Below are 23,528 nucleotides of genomic sequence, written 5' to 3'. Positions count from 1 at the left end.
AAAGGAGACACTCGTGCCAGGTTTTAAGAGTCGTTTCTCTTGAAGCCTGGAAGCTAACAATTCAGCAGACTGTTTTGGCAAATTTAGATCTCTGACCAGATCATTCAATTCTGACTGAGTAAACAACGTTGGCTTTTCACAATCTTCACCAGATGGCTTGAAAAGATCATTCTCTTCATCTTCATCAGTAGAAACAGGTGAATTCCAGTCTATATCCTCAATCTCTGGTAGCTCAGTAAATTCTGGCACGTTACATGATGGAGCAAATCTGAGATCAGATTTGGATTCAGCACCTTAAAGTTAGTAAAAAACAGTTAAAAGGTTTCATGCCAGAAAAAAAAAATATTTTTTTGTAGACCAGTGTTATCAATATGTTAAGTAAATGTTAAAATGACTAATAATTTTAATATAAAACATTCAAAAATATTAAGAAGCTGAAATTTATTGATATTTAATCCATTGGAAACGAATTTAAACTTAGAACAGATTACTGAATTGGCAGACAGGGCCATCAGCTGACCAGCTGATGCTCACAACAAAACGTGATTTTCATAAGGATTTCGTTAATTGAATTTTTGTTCGTTAACCGAATTGAAGCTTCTTATGGAAGGTAATTCGTTAAACGAAATTTTGTTAACCAAGGCGTTCGTTAACCGAGGGACCACTGTACTAAGTTTGTATGGGTACTCACCGATGGGCGGAGGTGGTAGAGTGAGTGTGTGGTGGGTAGTGAAGCTGAGGAGGCGGATGGCGGGAGCGGAGGACGACGGGAGAGGAGGAGGGTGGTGAGTCAATGAGACTGCGGCTGCCGCCTCCTCTTCCTGTTCTGACTGGGGTTCCTCTGCCACTGTTTGCTCCTCCTTGGCTGCTGTGTGCTCCTCTTCGGCTGCCGGCTGTTGTGAAGATGCTGCTGCTGCTTCTGCCGTCCCACGACGAAAAAATTAATCCAGTGTCGTCTGCTTGGTGCTACTCTTCTTCTTTTCTCCTTATAGATCTCAGTGTAACAACAAGACTGTCATTAATGCTGCGTTGAACCTTTGAGCTACGTTATCTGTTTGGGTTGTCATCTAGAAGCATTTGCAATCCTTGCTGGATCATGTTCAACAATTCTGCCAACCTCTTTGAAGTTAGCGTTTGTTGAGGTTCTTCGTCATCGTAATCGTCTTCAACGGGACTGTGTTCTGTTAGTTGTTGCAGATCTTCATTGGTGAGCTCTTATGTATGGGATGCCAGGACGTCCTCAATATTCTCTGATTCCAGCTCATCAAAGCCTGCCTGTCTAGCCAAGCTGAGGATATCCCTATTCACAGCTGGGACTAAGTCCGTGAATCCCTTAAAACTGTTGATGCACTCGGGCCACAGTTTACGCCACACACCATTCAGGCAACTTTCTGAAACCTCTTCCCATGCCTTGCCAATATTCTCAGATCGTTGGTTTATTTTCTCCGTCTGTAGCCTTGAGCAGCTGGGCCATGGTATGGCGTAAGTATTACGCCTTGAATGCGGTGATGACGCCTTGGTCCATAGGCTGCATCAGTGCTGTCGTATTGGGAGGCAGGAATACAACTTTTACACTGTCATGCAAGTTGTCGAGATTGGGAGGATGATTGGAGCTTTGTCAACGATCAGAAGAATTTTGAAGTTAAGGTTTTCCTTTACACAGTATTCCTTCATTGGAGGGACGGCATACACATTCAACCACTGGTTAAATATGGCGCCGATTATCCATGCCTTCTTATTTGCCTTGTATATGACAGGAAGGTGATCCTTAGAGTAACCTATTAGGGCCCTTGGGTTGGCAGCGCGAGAAATCAGCTTGAAGTCGCCGGCAGCAGAGTCAAGCAGTCGTTTGCCGCTTTAAAACCTGGCGCTCTTTTCTCCTCCTTGGAGATATAGGTCCTCTCAGGCATCCTTTTCCAAAAGAGGCCAGTCTCAGCCAAATAGAAGACTTGCTTCGATAAGTAGCCTCCTTCCTAGATAATCTGCTTGAATTCAGGCGGGAATGTCTCGGCGGTAACCGTATCAGTCATCTTTATGTTGTGGAAGTTATAACGAAGCTTAAATCGTTGAAACCAGCCTCGGCTGGCCGTAAAGGTCTCTTCCTTCGATCCTTCACCCTCGGTTTCCTTTATGCCGTCAAACAAGGATCTGGCCTTATTCTGGATAACCATAAGGCTCACAGGCACATTGTGTTGATTCTGGTCCCCCATCCACATTGCCAGCATCTTTTCCACTTCTAGTATGAATCGTCGTAGTAGCACTGAGAGTAGTACCACTTCCAGCACTCACCTTAATCTTGTCAGTGTTGGTCTGGATAGTACGCATCATTGTGGGGGTTAGACCAAGCACAGCGGCTATGTCCACAGCATGTTCCCCCTTTTTCAAATCTGGTTAATACATCCATTTTCGTAGGAAGGGTAATGGTCTTACGTTGCCTCTTCACTACACTAGCATCAGGAGCACTTGATGGGTGCTTGGAAGCCATTTTGAATGGTTAGAGTACAGTTTTAGAGCAAAAGTACTTAAGCACACACGAATGATGTGAAGTTGTAACAGAGAATGGCTTGGCGTTACTGTGACATTCCGCGAGTGAGGGTAGCGCACCGAGCTGAGAAAGCGTAGCGAGGATAGACGAGAGAGGGTGATGCGCCTTAAAAAGTAGTCTGTGACGATGCAAAACAACGTTGTACTGAATCACCTGGACGTTATATGAATTTTTGGTCTTTAAAGTTTAGCGACGTAGTACTGAAACAACGTTAAGCGGACGACGTTAAGCGCGGACTTACTGTACTGTACAAAGATTGGCAAATGTGATGTACCTCAAGTGAGGCACAGTGTTAACCAAAGCATAGGTTCAGTAGATGATTATTTATTGGTGTATTGTTTTGACCTTTGGGTTGAGTTCTCATGCTGGATTGTTGGTTCCAGGGGCACAGCAATGATTTTTTAAAGGGGTGCCCAATCGTTACGTTTGTATATGATTTTCCAGTAACTTACCCTCTCTATTATTCGAGAACCTTACTTCTACCCACAATTCGCTTAACGGGTAATGTGAAAATATTCGCTATTATGATGTGGTCTGTGCAAGATAAAATGCACTAGTGGTTTTGTGCTGTGAGTAGGTATGCTGAGAGTGGGTGAGTTCAGCCAACCAGCTGACTTGAAACACTGTTGCTGCTGCACTGTGTATGCCGAGACATCACATTTGGGAGAGCATGATGTATCCATACTTACGTTCACCTCCCACACAGAATACTGTTTACATTCGTGCTCTTCATTTTTCTAATTCTTTTTTATAGTTTTATATTATATTTCCTTTATTTCTGAGTCACATTAGAGTACAGTGGGGTCTCAAAATATGGGAGGGTTATGTTCCTTGGTTCCCTGTGTAAGTACAAATTTGCATATATTCAGGTCCCCTCTTTATACATATATACAGGTTTAGCCCGACACCCGACGCATACAAGGGCCGGGAAAAGTCATTGGTTATTGAAGCAATTAATCCCATAAGAGCATGACAAATTCAAGTGGTTAGGAACCAGCCACCCTCCAAAAACTCTCATCTACCCTTGCTATATCTTTGTCGTGCACACTGTTAAGCAAGAATATAAAGCAGATATATAAAGCAAGCATAATAAGCATTAAATAAGTACAGTCAACCCTCACTTTACGCGGTCAATTGAACCCACGGAGGCCCGCGTAAAGTGAGAAACACGTAAAGTGAACAACATAACATATGGGATTAAATGAAATAGAGACCGGCTGACCCCCAAACACCACTTTTTCAGACACAATACCTATGTTCTAGTAAAAATAACATCTTAATTTTATGATGGTACATGCACACAATTAATACTTAAGAGAAATAGAGAAATACAGTCGCCAAGTTAATGTCCATTCAAATAATGGACTCAACTCCCTCCCCCTCTTCTCACACTACACAGCTGTGAGTGTCCGAAAAAGTAGAGTTTGGGGGTCGGGCCAGTCTCTATTGGAATTAATCCCATATGTTCTGTTGTTCACTTAACACGGTACCCTGTGGGTTCAATTGACCGCGTTAGGCGGGGTACTACTGTATACACTTCATATATTTTGCACAAAAGATAACATATTTGCTCTGAGTAAACAAAATACAGACAGACCCCGACTTACGACTGCTACGACTTACGACCGTCTGGACTTACGACCGCCGAAGATTTTTTATTAAAAAAAAAAAAAAAAAAAAAATTTCAAATGACACGCATTTTCTATACCGAAACGTTTCCAGTTAATGTAGTCTCCATGTATAATTAGAAAATTATGGGGGCCCCATGTGCATTCAGCTGACTACATTAAAGGTAAGTGCTCAGTCACACTGTAACCATTCCTCATTATTCATTACTTTTACTGTATTGTATTTCATTGTAGATTATTTATTAAAAAAAAAAAAAAAAAAAAAAATTTATCTATGTCGGACTTACGACCTGGATTTGGGTCCTTAACCCCGTCGTAAGTCGGGGGTCTATCTGTACTTGCATTAGATCTAAAATTTGTATGTCTAATGCAAAATCTATGATGCTTATATTCAAATTGATCATCAAATTGTAAGAATTCCAGCAATGTAAATTATATTCTGGCCGGATAATTTGTATGAATTTTATGAGCTAAATAAAAAAATTATACTTCACCCGCGTAAAGGGGTACACGCACCGCGGAATGTGAGCATCCTGGGTTCTGGCAGGGCACCGTGGAAACGCGGAATGTGGGACCGCGTAAAGTGAGGGTTGACTGTATTGCAAAGCATAAATTGAGACTTATTTACATGTTGAAGATGGTAGATATGGTCTGGGGTGGAAGTTGAAGTCTCTACCAATATTTGCTGCTCCATCACCACTCTTGTTATGCCTTATTACCTTATCACATCACAGAAGATAGGGCAGCACAAGAGGAGCTATCACTGGAGTGTCAGGCATGATTGCATAATACACGAAGTCGAAAAATAATGAAAAAACACGTAGATAGCAGGAAAGAGTCAGAGGCAGTGCACAGAGCCCTCTTATGGCAAGAATTCACATCCGCCCACCAAATTCAAAATAGTTCTGCTGCTCCTCCCGATCATTCGTTCTCCAGGTATTAGTGAAACTTTCTGGGTATTTCCCCAATATGTAATCGTCTGTTATGCATAGTGGCTGTTATTGGGGAATTGGTTTTTGGGTCTCCCCTGTATATATACATACTGTATAACCCCTTTGTTATACTAAGGAAGCTGGTGCACAACTTCATAGTTCAATACGCCACCCCTTAGTAAGTCCAATTTATTGACCTTTTCTTCAAAGGTTCTCACAGTACCCTGTATGCACTTTTTTTCCTCACTCACCACCACGAGCACTGCCACTAATTTCCCTCTTAGGGGCCTTGATTGCGATAAAATTCACCAGTAGAGAAAAACTTTACCAGTACGAAAGCCAAGGTGACGATCAAGGACCAGCGCGACAAAAGGACACCGGAGTTATGTTGTGGTTAATTTTCAGTTCGTATTTTTGGGTACAGTATACTGTACAGTGTATACGTACCTTGCTTTCTTTTTTTTTCTTTTACTCTGTTACTTGCACACACATAAATTTTCATACAGAATGTACAAAAAATAAAACAAATGTCATAAGGCCAAAAACATAAAGGGAAAAAACATTTTGTGAGAGCTGTGACCTCCAGTATGTTACAGCTATTTTTCAGCTCATAATTTCGGGTAGATACCGGGGTATACATAAATTTTTTTTTTTTCCATGCACACCCAATCCTTTATACAGAATGTGCAAAATTATCATAAAGTAAAAAACATAAAGGGAATAAATATCTTCTCGTGTGCTGAAGTACATAGAGCGGGGGATAGGGGAGTGGCGTAAGGGTTCTCAGCTGCTGGCTATCTCCTGGGTCCAATGTGTACTGAAATGATTGCTAAATGACAATGTAGATTTTTTATTATTACAGTGGGGTCTTATTTTAGACGGGTCTCATGTGTGCAGTTATCGCTTCCACGATTGGTTGAAATGTGACCATAGTTATAGCTTACACCGGGTTGCGGGGGTAGTGGTATAGCGTTAATTTTCTGATCTTTCGCTTATTGAGTCCCGAATTTAGTGATTTTAGTTATTGGACATTATAAGAGTGCGTACTGTAAGTAATACAGTAATACCCCAGATAGGTTCATGAATAATAGAGCACTATCCAAAACAGCGCGCTAAAGGGTCATTAAACCATTGAATATACTGTACGGAGATGCATTTTGTTAGTTATTTATTACCTATGAGATATATACAGTACTGGACAGTACAGTAAAGCCTCGAATAATGATGGTAATGTGTCCTCCAATATTGCAGTGTAAGGTAAATCATCGTATCATGAATCAATAATTATCATTAAAATAAAGCAATAATAATGAGATGCGTTACCCAGTGTGACCTTTTCATATCTTTTGTGTGGCTTTTTACCCTCTTTTTCCCCCAAAACAATACAATTAATGAAAAATGCAAACTATATTCCTTAAATAATGTTTCTGAATGCACCTTATACAATATAAATCAATAATAATAAGATCACACAAGAGGAGATGGGACTCTATTGTTGTTGTCGTGTTTACACCCATAATGTCAGTTATCCATCTGAAACAAGAAAATAAGACCTTGGTTGTTGCTATAATAAAATTAATGTAAAAATATTTGTATGTTTTAATTAATATTATTTAATGTACAGTAAAGGTAACCATTGATGTTAAAGAAAAAAGAGTGTGATAGTGGAACGGCAATGCATAATTGCACCCTCAAGGAAACTGCGTCATTTATCTTAAGAATACAGCTACTCTTCGACTTACGTCCTACTCGACTTAGGACCACCCGGACATACGACTGCCCCAGTCGTACCAAAAAAATTTCAAATTATATATTTTTGAGTCCCGACATTAGTGGTTGCGCTGTGTACTGACAAAATTTCCGTTTGTAATTCTAATGCCCTTTAAAATGGCTGGCATGCTTAAAAGTGAGAGTTTTGTGGTGCTGAGAAGAAAAAGAGACACCCATTCATGTTTACAACACCCGTGATGAATGACGATGGTTCTACTTGTATATAAGAAACTGAAGAAAATAAGACCCTGGTTGTTGCTGTAGTAAAATTAATGTAAAAAATTAATATGTATGTATTAAGTAATGTTATTTAATGTTATTTAATGTTAATAAATGGAGCAATAGAAGTAGCTAACCATTAATGGAAAAAGAAATAGAATGGGAACGCCATCGTACATAAGTGCGTATGTGAAAACATCGTCATTTCTCTACATAAGAATATGAAAGCAACACATATTACTGTTCATATATGTTTTAAATAATATTTTCTAATGTAAAAAAAAAATTCTACTCACAAATGGTGGTAAAGTGTAAAACATAAGGACAGCCAATGAATATTGTGCGAGTTTTTAATCAGATGATTTTGTCAATCAGGTTCAACTCTGGCTGAAGCTGAAGATTTCCATAAAGATATCAAAGGTGTTGCTGAAACTGTTACTGAACCTGAAGTTGTTGCTGAAGCTGCTTTTGATGCTGAATTTGATGGTGTAGCATGTGTGGCGTTATAGTCTAAGTTTCCTTTGTTATGGCCACATACACACGTACAAAAAGGAAGATCTCGCACTCAGGATGGAGGTGAGAAAGGAAACTCAGAATAGCATAACTCTACATGTATTGTATGTACAATGTAGTGCTAGGGAGTTGCTGTGTGGTGAGGAGCTTGTTGAGAGGTGGTCCTGTCCGTTTGAGAGCGCCGAGTAAAATGACCTTCACTGCGAGGCTGGGGGTAGTTATACGATTCTGATTCTGCCGGATCAGGTTCAGAGGTGTGAGGTGAGCGGCGCCGCTGATTGGCTGGGCGAAGACGGGAGAGGAGTTGTAGGGAGAGCAGGTCATTACAGTGTAGCTGAAGTTGGTGGTTTAGGCCTTTGAATAATAAAGCTGTCGAAAGAACATTTCACAGCCCCTTTTTTTTCTCATTATACATCATTATGTAGAGGTCATGTGTGTTTTTCGCAACCCTGTTAATTTTAACGCTTCATTCTGGAAATGGATCCACTTCAGAAAATAATATTATGTTCATTGCTTGCTCCATATAATATCCACAGACCTCTCACTTTTTTCATATCGTTTTAACACATCTAGTTTCTCTGCTAAGCTTATACACTTTCTTTTAGCTTTTGAACCAGCACTACCATCACTTGCTCTCTTGCTCATGTTGAATAGGATGCAAAAAATGCCGTAAGAAACCTGAGAGATGTTTTTCTCCTTTTCCTGCTCAGATGCGTGAAAACCAAGGGCCCGCCAGCTGTGACTGTTTATACTAGTGATGCTGGCGTCACCCTTACAAGCCCAGCAGCCTCTGTGCACAAGGCGTGGTTTTTTTTTTTTTTTATACATATCCAGATTTAGGTATTATTTATATGAAAATGTAATTTTACGAAGCACCTGGCCAGACCGGCAATTATTAGTTACGCAGTACATTCCATCATTTACGCGGGAAGCGGTGCGGGCAATGTGCGCACTAGGTCGCCCAGTCAACAAAACATTACCGAATTCTTCACCCGCCACCCACCACAGCCAGCCCAAGTCAGTGATAGTGAGGATATGGACTTCGAGGGGGTTTGACAAAGAGGCCCTGCAAGCCTCTGTGGTGGATAGTGATACAAGTGAGGGCCAATAATCTGCCCTCTGCCTCGGAACCAACCCCCATCCCCCAATTGATATTTCTCTTAAATATTAATTGTGTGCATACCATCATAAAATTAAGATGTTATTTTTACGACAACATACGTATTGTGTTTGGTGAAGTATAATTTGTTTATTTACAGTCGGCCCTTAACATACGCAGGGGTTACGTAACAGAGATACCCGTGGATGTTAAAAATCCGCGTATTTTTGCTGGTCCCCCCCCCCAAAACCCTGGCCCCCCCCATGTCCTTATTTACCATATATACCTGTATGTAGTTTGAGTTTTTAAGACCAAATTATTTGGCAAAAAATTGGGGGTCCACTTCTAAACGGGTAATAGTTTCGTTAGGTTGAAAAATATTTACCAGTAACTACCAGTAAACAATGGAAACGATGCACCAACGCACCACCAGCTGTGAGTGTCGGTACAGTTGCCAGGGCAGATGTCTTGCGTCATCATAGCAAGCCCAAAGTAGCCAAATCCATGGTATGGTAGCACAGGACGATGTAAAACATAAAGTATTCATTTATTAAAGTTTATTTATAGATACATGTTGTACCTCTCTAGTCCGGCAACCTCGGGACCTGACCGGTGCCGGACCATGGAAATTGACCCTTTTCCTGGATAGATAGTGACTTGTGCTTATGCTTGGAAGCACTAGCACCACTTTCTCTGCATCATGGTCTCTTTGAAGACATATTGAAGGGTTAAATGTCGTATAGTAGCTTCTCAAATTTCGCGAGTTTTTAATTCAACGTATTTTATTGGAACACAAAAAAAAATATAAAAAAATTTTGACGGCAGAAACTTGAATTTCAGCGGGTTTGAACGGCCCGCCAACGTGCAGACGACGTGCATAATCGTGTAAACATCGTCATTTCTCTTTATGTACAGAAGATTCATTATTGTTTATTACTGAATGTCTTTTTTATTGAATTAATGTTTGTGTGCAAAATGAGCAATACAATACATTAATAATACGTAGAATATTAAAACACACGAGGAAATGACACAGCATTGTTTTCGTTGATTACAAAACCAGTGACTGACTGGTTCTACATATAAAACTGAAGAAAATAAAACCTTGGTTGTAGCTGTAGTAAAGTTATTATGGGTGTTTTAAGTAATGTTATTTAATGTTAATAAATGGAACAATAGAAGTAGCTAACGATAATGGTAAAGAAAAAAGAGAGATCGCGTATGTAAGTGCGCACACGTGAAAACATATCGTCATTACTTTACATAAGAATATGAAAGCAACACTTATTTACTGTTATTATGTATTTTAATTAATGTTTCTGAATTTGTTTTTATTGAATTAATGTTTGTGTGTGCAAAATTAACAATACAATTTATTAATAATACGTGGAATATTAATACACACGAGAAGACGAGATGGCTGCCGGCATTGTTTACGTTAAAGCTTACAAAACCAGTGACTGATTGGTTCTACATATTAATGTAAAATTAATGTAAAAAAAATTAATATGGTTGTTTGAAGTACCTGTAATGTTATTTAATGTTAATAAATGGAACAATATAAGTAGCTAACCCTTAATGGTAAAAAAAAAGTGAGACTGTGCCTATGTAAGTGCGCACATGTGAAAACATATCGTCATTACTCTACATAAGAATATGAAAGCAACACTTATTTAATGCTCATATATATGGAAGGATTAAATGTTGTACTCTCTATAGACAAGCAGAGAGAGAGAGAGAGCAGCCGAACTGCCGGATGTAAACAAACCTTAATTTCCCGCGGCTTTGTTTTTTTTTTTTTATGGGGATTATCCCACCCGGGCATAGGTCACCGACCCACATTGCGGCCTGAGGGGCAAAAATTTAATACTCCTATAATAATAATAATAATTCAGATAAGTAAAAAAAAAAAGCTGTCTACCGTATATCTCGGCTTATAAGACGGAATTTGAACATTAAAAAAATCTGCCCAAAGTTAGGGGGTCGTCTTAATCACCAAGTATAAAATTCTTACCTCTTAAATATTGTGGTTTAGTGAGTCAAGAGTGGTGATGGAAACATCGTAAGCCACTCACAAGGTCCTACCACTAATTATTTTATACTGAAACTTATGTTTGGCAAGCTGGATTCAAATTAAGATTACCGGTATATTAAAATAATAAAAATGTATAATAAACCTGTCTAACATACCGTAAAAGAACAATATACCCCTGTAATAAACACAGCTATCATCACACACCCCTCCCCACGCCCCCCCCATTTGCCAGTGAGGAGACAAGAAAGGGAAAGTGACCGCGAGATTGGGCTATTTTTAGCCGTGGAGGTGGTCAGTAATGCATATTGGTATATTTACTGATAATAATACTTATCTCCTATAAATAATTAATTTAAAATTTATTTTTTTACAAAGAATATTCAGTAAATGACTGCGTTAATTCTTGAAACTACCGACAGTTAAATACAGACGCTTAAGTGACGTCACTAGTGTTTACACTACACCAGCCGGTAACATTTGATGCCATTACTTGAAGTGAATTGGCCTTATTTTAAGTAACTAACCATAAATAAATACAAAAATAAAAAAAAAAAGATCAAAAGTGAAAAATATTATACTGTATGTATGTTGTGTTGTCAAAGTAAGAGGAACAATTGAAACTGCAATTGCGTGTAAATGAGGCAGAAAGTCAGGTCAGCACTGAACCTGGGACTTGGTCACAATTTTCGTGATGCCATATAGCAGCAGGGTCTACCATTAGACAACACATTATGCTTTCAATATCTTCCCAGGCGGTAGTATCTACCTGTTTGGTAGCTGCCTACTACCTACACAATTTTTAGTAATATTACTTTGATACATGATAAATTAGACAAACACTGAAAATAAACATCAAATTTAATTACCAAGATGCTTCCCATTGGCAGCTGTAAGAGGGGGAGTTGGGCTATTTTTATCCCGTCTTTGTGTCTGAAGTTGCCAGTAATACCATATATTTACTGATCATAATACTTATCTCCTATAAATAATTAATTTAAAATTATTTTTTTTACATAGAATATTCAGTAAATGACTCTTTTAATTCTTGAAACTACCGTCAGTGGTAAATTTAGGATGGCAATGATGAAGAAGAAGTCAGGTCATCTGATTCGGAGTTTGATTCTAATGATTACCATATACTGTATGTGTAAGGTGACCACGTCAGGTCATGTTATCTATCCCCAAACGTGATACCCCTTCTCTCATTTGCCTTGTCCAGTTGTTGAGTTATCACTCCATAAGCAATAGCACTCTCTCCATGTGAACACTCCGGTATATTAATATCCAGCTACCATAAAACCTCACCATGGCTCCAATTGTTAAATGCAGGAGATATGAAGCTTGTTTTAAGCTGAAAGTGATAGCATATGCCCAGTCACACAACAATTGTGCTGCTTCAATAGAATACGGTGTAACTGAGATGATGGTGCGGGATTGGAGATCAAAGGAACACTTGCTACGAAGTATGCCCAGGAATAAATGTGCAATGAGAAGAGGTACTGCACACTGGCCGATTCTAGAGAAGCACGCAGTAGACATGGTCCATGAGCAGCGTCAAAATGGATATATTGTATCAAGAAACATGATACGTATTTGGGCACTTAATTGGGCTAAACAAAATCAAGAGCACAGCAAAGACTTCAAAGCCACGGCTTCATGGTGTAGTCGTTTTATGGAAAGAAGCAATCTGGTACTGAGGCAGAAGAAAAAAATAGCGCAAAAATTACCAGCAGATCTTAACTGTAAAATTGTTAATTTCCATCGCTACATAATACAACAACGTAAGAAACATTGTTATCCATTAAGCAACATCGGGAACATGGATGAAACACCTAAGAACTTCGACATGGTCGGTAATCATACTGTTGATACACAGGGTGCAAAAACAGTGTTAGTGAAAACAACAGGACACGAAAAGACACGGTTTACAGTAGTACTTTCATGCATGGCAGACAGAACCAAGTTGAACCCAATGCTAATTCTCAAGAGGAAAACAATGCCCAATATCAAGTTCCCGGCTGGAGCTTTTGTTCACGTCAACGAGAAAGGGTGGATGGACGAACAAGGAATGAAGTTATGGATTGATCATATATGGTGTAGGCGACCTGGTGGCTTTCGAAAACAGCGTAGCCTCTTAGTATGGGATATGTTCGCGAGTCATTTAACAGAGGGAACAAAAACCAGCATGGCGAGGAACAACAGTGACATTCCTGGTGGATTAACTTCAGTTGTACAACCACTTGATGTTTGTCTAAAAAAACCATTCAAGGACCGCGTTCGTGAACAATGGAACGAGTGGATGATCAGCGGCAAAAAGTCTTACACGAAAGGTGGGAATATGCGTGCTCCCGAACTGGATGTACCGTGTGATTTTGTTATCAAGGCAGGAATGATATTAATGTGGAAACAGTTATCAAGTCTTTTAAAAAGTGCGGAATATCTAATTCAATGGATGGTATGGAGGATGATATGTTGTGGGAGGACGAGGATGAAACAGAAGCCGAAGCCACGTCATCTGATTTGGAGTTTGATCCTTATGATGAAGCAGCCATAAATGTATCTCAGGATGTACTTGAAGAACTTATGATATCGGATGTTGATGATGTGGATTTTGAAGGTTTTTAATACATGATGACGTCAGTAATAATCATGTGCTAATAACATTTTTAACTTGTCGGGTAATTTGCTTTTAAAATATTGTGAATTGGTAAATTAAATGTGTGCATGTGTATATATGTATACATACAGTATATATAAATATGTTTGTGTAATAAATGTATGTAGTAAGTACGTAATATTTTTTCACTCAAATCCTAATGAAACACTACTGGAGAACATTCCTTTGTCGCAAAACAAGTTTATAAATTAAAGAAAATAATTACACTGTGTTTAATATATTACAGTATATTATAAATAAATAAATAAACAAATAATTCGGTAAATCTATTTCAAGTAAATGGAAAAATTTTACTCGACACCGACATTAGTTCCAGTTACCGGTAAATAGCAGACGCTTCAGTGATGTCACTAGTGTTTACACTACACCAGCGGGTAACATTTGATGACATTACTTGAAGTGAATTGGCCGTATTTTAAGTAACTAACCATAAATAAATACAAAAAGTAAAAAAAAGATCAAAAGTGAGAAATAACATACTGTATGTATGTTGTGTTGTCAAAGTTAGAGGAACAATTGAAACTGCAATTGTGTAAAATGTATGTAGTAAGTACGTAATCTTTTTCACTCAAATCCTAATGAAACACCACAATTAGAATACGGTGGTAGCTGTTGTATAAACAGTCGGAACACAGTCCCACCACCGAGACGAGGGAACACTCCCACCACCGATCATCTCGTGCGAAGCAAGCGTATAAATTAAAGAAAATACTTGCAGTGTGTTTAATATGTTACAGTATATTATAAATAAATAAATAAACAAATATATCGGTAAATCCATTTCAAGTAAATGGAAAAATTTTACTCGACACTGACATTAGTTTCAGTTACCGGTAAATAGCAGACGCTTCAGTGACGTCACTAGTGTTTACACTACACCAGCCGGTAACATTTGATGACATTACTTGAAGTGAATTGGCCTTATTTTAAAAAACCAAGGATGGTTGGTAAAGGACTACTGAGTCAGTGGGTAAGTGTCACATTTGGGGTACCAGTCTTATACAGCGAATAGAGCTCAAAAGCTACTTTTTAAATGGAAATTTGGGGGGGGCGTCTTATGCACCCCGACGCCTTATAGGCCAAGATATATGGTATCTACCGATTGGACAAACTAAAATCGTTCCGGACCACAGAATGCCGGACTAGAGAGGTACAACTTGTACTGTACATAAATTTTTGTTCATTACATTTGAAACATCAATCTTTGTTAATTAAATTTGAAACAAAAGAAAACTACGAAACCGTATTTTCATTAAAATATTACATCAGAAGTACATTTTACCTTAACTGTGACTGAATGAATATACGTATTCTCAGAAATAAATATGGAAATATAATATTTTTGCTGGAATGGTGTACATATTACAGTGGAAAGTGGGATAAAATCATGACGAAAACAATGACTTTCACTTTCTTTCGTTATTCAAAAGATTTTACTGTAATCGGTTTTCGAATGGTTTCAGTTAAAAAACTGTTGTACTCGTACTGTATTAGCCTTATAATCCAACAACTGAAAACCATTCGAAAAGCGATTACGGTAACATCTTTTGAACGAAAGAAAGAGAAAGTCATTGCTTTCGTCACAATTTTATCCCACTTTCCACTGTAATACGTACATCATTTCAGCAAAAATATTACATTTCCATGTTCTCAGAAATAAATGGAAGTTTTTGTTGAAACGTAATGTACAGTATTTAATATTAAAATGCAAAAATAGCTATAAAAACAATTAATACACCCGTTATGTACTGGCTGGCATCTCCACTCATCCCTGCTCCCAACTCGCTCCCTCCGCTCCCTCCTCCGCCTCCTCCACCTCCTCACCGTCACTACTGCCGACAACAAACACAAATGTTTTGTGAATAACTGCACCTCCACTTCCTATGTACAGTACTGAACTGTACTGTGCTATGCATTTTTACAAACAATAAACATGGCAAGAAAAGCTATTAAAAAAAAAGAGATAAAAATTTCACTTTACTGTACAGTACCTATCCTTGGCGACAGGACGGGGGTCATCGGGCTCATCATCACTCAATTCCATAATGGGTGGTGAAGTGGGAGCGACGGTGGATTCAGCTGCTTCCTCACTGCCGCCAGTGATTGATTGTGTTAAATCTCTCCTTCGGTGATCAAAGAACATGGTGATGGGGAGTTGTCGTCTCTTTCTTTTCATTTCTTCCATGATGTTTTTGTATGGAGCAAAAACGTCATCCATCCCTCGCATGAATTTCAGGGCATGCACCATGGAGGGGTCCATACTATAGGCCAGGTTTTTCAGTGCCTCAATATTCCTGGTCATCTCCCCCAACTTCTCCAACATTATTTCTTGGTGCTCTTCCTCTTCCCCTTTCGCTTCCTCTTCCTCTTTCCCTTTCGCTTCCTCTTCCTCTTCCCCTTTCGCTTCCTCTTCCTTGCCTGAGTCTACTTACTCCTGTAGATCCTCCTCGGTCAGCTCAGTGTCGTGCTCTTCAGTTAGCTCCCTAATCTCGTTCTCTGCCATGTCCTGGAAGCCTTCAGCAGCCACTTTCCTTGACAGTGCCAGGGTCTTTATGAATATTTTCATTAAAATCCATCAAAATCATTTTCCTTGTCATCGTCTTAAGCACCAAACAGCTCCTCCCAGTCTTCTCCTTGAACAGGGCTAGAGGGTACGTGTTTTTCGAATCATTTTCAATTAAAAAAATGTTACAGCACATGTATATTTTACCTAAACTGTGCCTGAATGAATATATTCTCAGAAATAAATAGTAGTTTTGCTGAAACGTGATGTATTTCAATGTAAAATAGGATAAAATACATGACGAAAACAAAAGACTTTACCTAACCTTCCGATGTTCAAGAGATGTTACTCGTTTTTTTAATAGTTTTCGGTTAAAATACTGTTATATTACAATGATATTCTATTCATACTGTGCTTGATATACTACATTCACGGAAATGTAATATTTTTGCTGAAATGACGTACGTATTACAGTGCAAAGTGGGATAAAATCGTGACGAAAACAATGACTTTCGCTTTCTTTCGTTCAAAAGATGTTACCGTAATCGCTTTTCGAATGGTTTTCAGTTAAAAAACTGTTGCATCACAAGTGAATTAGGGTAGAATATTATTGTAATATAACAGTTTTTTAACTGAAAACCATTCGAAAAGCGATTACGGTAACATCTTTTGAATGAAAGAAAGCGAAAGTCATTGCTTTCGTCACTTGCCACTGTAATACGTACGTCATTTCAGCAAAATATTACATTTCCATATTCTCAGAAATAAACAGTAGTTTTGCTGAAACGTAATGCATTTCAATGTAAATTAGGATAAACTACATGAAAACAAAAGACTTTACCTAACCTTCCGATGTTCAAGATATGTTACTCGTTTTTTTAGTAGTTTTCGGTTAAAATACTCTTATATTAGTGATATTCTTTTCATACTGTGCTTGATATGATACATTCACGGAAATGTAATGTTTTTGCAACTACAATGCTGATGTCAACACAAGCGTGGTTACAGCGAGACTGACTGGGTGAGGGAGAGCTATGCGTGTGTGTGTGAGGTTGCGGGAGCGGGCGGTGTCCTGTGTGATGTGCCTCGTGCGAGTTGAATGGCGCGCGATTTGAATGTACTTCAATGTACAGATATTCCTCCGGCGGAGCAATCCGCGTATTTGCAAATCCGTGTATGCTAGACCCGCGTATGTTAAGGGCCGACTGTACTTGAGATTTTTGTTTTTAGCTCATAAAATTCATAGAAATTACCCGGCCAGAATATAATTTACATTGCTGGAATTCTTATAAGATAATGATTAATTTGAATATAAACAAGCTAAAATTTGCATTAGACATACAAATTTTAGATCTAATTTAAGAATTTTATTAGAGAGAGCAAAAATTTTATCTTTTGTGCAAAATATATGACATGTACAGTGGAGTATGCTATAACGAATATAATTGGTTCTAGAACCTTGTTCGTTATAGCATTCGTTCGTTATAGGATTAATCCGTTCCAGGCCTCCAAATACAACCACTTAACACTGAAAAATATAATATAAAATTGTAAAAAAGTGCATAAATACAGTGAACCCTCACTTTACGCGGTCAATTGACCTCACGGAGGCCCGCGTAAAGTGAACAACATAACATATGGGATTAAATGAAATAGAGACCGGCTGACCCCCAAACTCCACTTTTTCTGACACAATACCTATGTTCTAGTAAAAATAACATATCTTAATTTTATGATGGTACATGCACACAATTAATACTTAAGAGAAATAGAGAAATACAGTCGCCAAGTTAATGTCCATTCAATGAATGGACTCAACTCCCTCCCCCTCTTCTCACACTACACTCTCTGGCTCTTCCCTCTGAGAAATTTTTGGGGGAAAACCACTAGATTATAAGGTATAGTAATAAATAATACCTCAAACTAAAGTTAGGATAATATTGTTGACATTGCTGGATTCCTTGTAAGACCAGGAATATTTTGAATACACACTTCATATATTTTGCACAAAAGATAACATATTTACTCAGAGTAAACAAAATACTTACATTAGATCTAAAATTTGTATATCTAATGCAAAATCTATGATGTTTATATTCAAAATGATCATCAAATTGTAAGAATTCCAGCAATGTAAATTATATTCTGGCCGGGTAATTTGTATGAATTTTATGAGGTAAAACAAATATCTTCTGTTAATAAAAAAAAAATATTCTTCACGACACTATCTGTCAATCAAAGTACCCCCACCTTGCCTCCCCCCTCTTCCAACTGCGCCAGATGGTCGGTCAGTCCCTCCCTCCCCCCCACCCTCCACCAACCCTCCCTACCAGATAAATGTTTGGGAGAAACCAGAATATTTACCTTTTTAGTAATAAATAATACCTCAGACTAAAGTTAGGATAATATAATTGACATTGCTGGATTCCTTGCAAGACCAGGAATATTTTGAATATACACTTCATATATTTTGCACAAAAGTTAACATATTTGCTCTGAGTAAACAAAATACTTAAATTAGATCTAAAATTTGTATGTCTAATGCAAAATCTATGATGCTTATATTCAAAATGATCATCAAATTGTAAGAATTCCCGCAATGTAAATTATATTCTGGCCGGATAATTTGTATGAATTTTATGAGCTAAATAAAAAATTATACTTCACCCGCTTAAAGGGGTACACACACCGCGGAATGTGAGCATCCCGGGTTCCGGCAGGGTACCGCGTAAACGTGGAAACGCGGAATGTGGGACCGCGTAAAGTGAGGGTTGACTGTATATATATTTATATTTTCCTAGACTTACAACAGAGTTAGGGACCCAAATCCAGGTCGTAAGTCAAAAATGCTAAGATAATACATATAAAATCTAAAATGGGTATCTCTTTTTCTTCTCAGCACCACAAAACTCTCACTTTTAAGCACATCAGTGCAATGACTAACATCGGGACTCGAAAATATGTAATTTGAAAAGGTTTTGTTATGATTGGGGCGGTCGTATGTCTGGGTGGTCGTAAGTTGAGTAGGTCGTAAGTTGAGGAGTAGCTGTATATATATATGTGTGTGTGTGTGTGTGGTTTTAAATACTGTGTGTATATAAATATATACTGTGGTCCCTCGGTTAAGGAAAACAATTCGTTCCACAGAGTCGTTCATTAACTGAATCCATTGTTTCAATGGGATATTGGGTAATTGGTTCCAGCTCACAGAAAAGTACATACAAAGTAAAAAAAAATGCAGTAAAGTACACTTACTTTGAGGTGTGTATGTAGAAGGTTCCTGGCTGATGATGATGGGAATTGGAAGTGGGGGTGGAGGAGAAGGGAGAAGAGAAGGAAGTGGGGATGGAGGGGATATCACTTTTCAGGGGACCCATGCTTGATGCAGTAATTTCACCAATAAAATTTTAAGTTCACTAGGTGTAATTCAAGATTTATTTAAATCAACACTGCACTGCGCTATATATTATCAATATGTTAACTAAATTTCAGAATGACCAATAATTTTAATGTAAAAATGCAAAAATATTCAAGACACCAACAAAATCGATGTTCACTCCACTGTCAACAAAGCCAAACTGACGCCTGGTGGCTGAGTCAAGCGGCTGATGGGCGCACAAAAAATGCAAAAATACTAAAGAGCACAAATTTCTTTATATTTATTCCACTGGAAATGAATGTAAACATAGAAAAGATTACTGAAGTGGCAGACTAGCCCATCAGCTGATCAGCGTTTTTCGTAAGGATTTCGTTAATCGAATTGAAGATCCTTATGCGAGCTAATTCGTTAACCAAAATTTCGTTAATCGAACCATTCGTTAACCGAGGGACCACTGTACTACCTTTATGCTAATCATAATTTGATGACTGTATATTAGTATTTTATATTTTAATCTTTATTAATGAAAATTTTTGACATTTACTGCATGCTAAATGTAATGTAACATTAATATAATGTATTTGGCAGGTTCCTGGTCATACTGGTTATGACGTTGGTGATTGGCTTTGTTTCGTTCGTGAAAGAGTCGCACAATCTTGGATTGCAATTCATCCGGGAAGCAGGAATCTTTTTTCACCACATCACTCCATTCCTGCAAACTGTACTATCATTTATAGAAAAACTAATTGGCGGTATGTACCTGCTGATAGCTATGGTATATCGTGATTGGCGCCGCCCTAGTGTGCCACCACCACCATACCCACTGAGAAACCAACCACTTGGACCGGGTCGTAGTCCTGGTGCTGCACTTCCTCCTAGTGAACAGAGGGTATTGAAATATGTGCCTCCACAACAATGGGTATTTAAAAATCAAAACAATGAATCATCTCCAAGCTGAAACTATTCATGTTTTGGTTTGCTTACTTTTTATTTTGAGATTGAGTTGTGTTCCTATTTAATGTGTATTTTATTTATTTATCTCCAACACTTTTTCCTGCCTTACAGAAAGTGACCTGTAAAAATTATATGTTGTGATATTCCTGCAATATATTGTTCAGCTTGACTGTGATGTCCACCACATACTATTGATCACAGTGACTTTCATACATGGCTGTAGTTTCCTTTTCAATACTTATCTGTACCCAACAGTTCTAAAGAAAAAAAGATACAAAACTGTGCCTCCAATGTTATGTGTGTTGCTATATGATGAAAATTCACTGGACTTGATATCATTTTCCACTTTTTAGGACCAAAAGGTGAATATGTATGAAAAAAGTCAAAGGTGGGGGGTCCAAGAAGTTGTGGGAGGGTACATGGCAGGTACAGTGAGCCCACCCAGCTGGGGTGAAATCTGACCAATATCATGGTCATTTTGAGGCCATGTGCACTTGATATTAGGAGATGTTATGAGGTCAATAGTAATTACTTTTTACTATGCCAAACTGCCTGAGTAGTAATACTGCATAAAAGAAAATTTATTGGAATTGTCTGATGAAAAGGTGGGTGTAGACCCGAGGACCCCCCACCTTTATGATTACTGGTAAAATAAAAATATTTCTTTAAATGTACATACAATACTAAAAAATAAATACCCAAAGGTATTTTGTGAACGAACATAAGAAGAGGAAGAGAGACAGTCATGGCATTCATACTAGCACGTGAATAATTGAAACAAAGAAAACTGTAAACAGTCTACATGTATATGTACAGTAATACCCCGATTTACGCAGTCAATTGAACCCGCGGAGGTCCGCGTGAAATGAGAAACGCGTAAATGGAATAACAGAACATATGGATTAATTGAAATAGAGACTGGGCCGACTCCCAAACTCAACTTTTTCGGACACAATACCGACACAATACCTATGTTGTAGTAAAAATAACATCTTAGTTTTATGATGGTATGCACACACAATTAATATTTAAGAGAAATACAGTCGCCAGGTTAATGTCCATTCAAATAATGAACTCAATTCCCCCTCTTCCCACGCTCGCTGGCTCCTACCTCTCTGAGAAATGTTTGGGTGAAAACACTAGATTTTAATGTATAGTAATAAATAATACCTCAGACTAAAGTTAGGATAATATAATTGACATTGCTGGATTCCTTGCAAGACCAGGAATATTTTGAATATACACATCATATATTTTGCACAAAAGATAACATATTTGCTCTGTGTAAACAAAATTCTTGCATTAGATCTAAAATTTGTATGCCTAATGCAAAATCTATGATGTTCACTTTCAAAATGATCATCATATTGTAAGAATTCCAGCAATGTAAATTATATTCTGGCCTGGTAATTTGTATGAATTTTATGAGCTAAATAAAAATATTATACTTCACCCTCGTATATTAGTAGATGCACCGCGTAAAGTGGGAATTCCGTTTCTGGCAGGGTACCGCGTAAACCAAAACCGTGTAAAGCGGGGTATTACTGTATATATAAATAGATCTATTCACATATTTTCTTTCAGTGAAAACAAGCCCGGGAGACTGCAGCAACATTCACTAAGTGACTTAAAGGCAAGGGATAGTCACATCGATCTAAACGACTTCACAAAGAAGACGTTGTTGTCGCCATGACTGACCAGAGATCGTATAAGAAATTGTCCCAATTACCATAATTGAGAGACGTAACAAAATAAAAGTCACTCAACTTCATCACTGTGCTAATAAGTACAAATACCGTATATAAAATCCTCGCGGAGCTTAGTATTTCAGCAATTATGACACAAATTCGCGGAGCTCTCATTGTATGAACTTATAGCTGAATCGCTAGGCAAGAGATGAAGGTGGCAGTGCGTGTGAAGGGGGGGTTTCGACAATTGCAATTAAATGCCAGGTAGCGACGTGTCCTCCTAAAATTACTTAAGTAATTATTAGATGTTTTAATTGCCTGTATATTGGCCTGGCGAGTTATTGCTAGGCATTAACATACCTAGGTTAAAGCTAAGCATCCCATTCTGGGTTGAACAAAAATAAATAATACAGTAATAAATCGATGTAATTCCGAGCTGAGCTAACGAGGCAAAGGGTGAGGTAACTAGTCAAGTGGTTAGGTGATGGAGTCAGGTGGTGAGGTAACATGCCGAGACACTTACACAACACACATTAACAGCACTACTAAACCATTGTCTTATAAAATTTTACTTTATAATTTATATTTTAAAATAAATTGATACATGATGGCTTGGTTTGGCTACTTTTGCACTTAGACAACTGATCCATGAATAAACCAGAGCATAGGGAGACGCATTATACACAAGTGATGTCACGAAGCTTCACAACTGCTGAGCAACCGCATAAATTATCACAACCTGTACTCAAATGTACTAAGTTAATTACTAAAAGTTTGATATCTAGTGCAAACACTGAGATGTTTATAGGCAAATTAATCACTATCTTGCAAGAATTCCAACAATGCAAGTTATATTCAGCTAAGTCAAGTCAGTGACATTTTATAAGCAAAAAATTAAACTCCATGTCTTGTAGAATTTATTCCCGAGTTCCTGACCCCTCCTCCCTCCACTAACAACTACATGTTAAGCTCCGCTCCTGCTGTCAACATCCCACCTCCCCATCCCCCTCCTCCCAGCTAGCAATTAACAACGATTAATGAGATGGAAGTTGTTTTAGGCTTATAGTTTTATCTTATAAAATGTCACAGACTTGACTTAGCAGAATATAACTTGCAGTTGGAATTCTTGCAAGATAGTGATTAATTTGAGTATAAACATCTCACAGTTTGCACAAGAGATAAAGATTTTAGATCCTTTAGCTTAGTACATTTGAGTACAAAGTGAATACAGTACAGTAATGTTGCTCAAAATTATGACTTTTTCACAGGGAAAAGTCTGTATAACTAGTCCCAGTGGTCAGGATATTATGATATAGAATGTTACAGAGTACAGTAAAACCTCGATTAACCGACTTTCAGGTTAACCGTCAATCCCGAACTCCCAATTTTTTTTTTTTTTTTTACACTGGGATTGGCCCACCCGGGCACAGGTCACTGACCCACATCGGGGCCTGGGGGGCGATAATGTAATAATGTTCATAATGATAATAATAATAATAATAATAGTAGTAATAAAGAACCACAAATAAATGCAAAAATGAAAAAAAAAATCAAGAGTGAGAAACAATGTACCTGTATGTGCGTTG

The 23,528-nt window shown here is 38.1% G+C and overlaps 1 protein-coding gene across 1 annotated transcript in view; it reads left to right on the top strand.

Annotated features, from left to right (window-relative positions):
• The window catches only part of LOC121880312, a 49,899-nt gene extending 29,431 nt beyond the window's left edge, over nucleotides 1–20,468 (top strand). Inside the window, exon 4 of the mRNA XM_042387472.1 lies at nucleotides 19,889–20,468. Within this exon, the coding sequence (XP_042243406.1) occupies nucleotides 19,889–20,258 (370 nt within the window). The 3' untranslated portion in view covers nucleotides 20,259–20,468. The remainder of the gene's footprint in view (nucleotides 1–19,888) is intronic.
• The last annotated feature ends 3,060 nt before the right edge of the window (nucleotides 20,469–23,528 follow it).

This window comes from Homarus americanus, unplaced genomic scaffold, assembly GCF_018991925.1.
Source record: "Homarus americanus isolate GMGI-L3 unplaced genomic scaffold, GMGI_Hamer_2.0 scaffold20930, whole genome shotgun sequence".
Lineage (NCBI taxonomy): Eukaryota > Metazoa > Arthropoda > Malacostraca > Decapoda > Nephropidae > Homarus > Homarus americanus.
The sequence above is the reverse complement of the archived record's forward strand: the minus strand, read 5'-3'. Positions and strand labels throughout refer to the sequence as shown.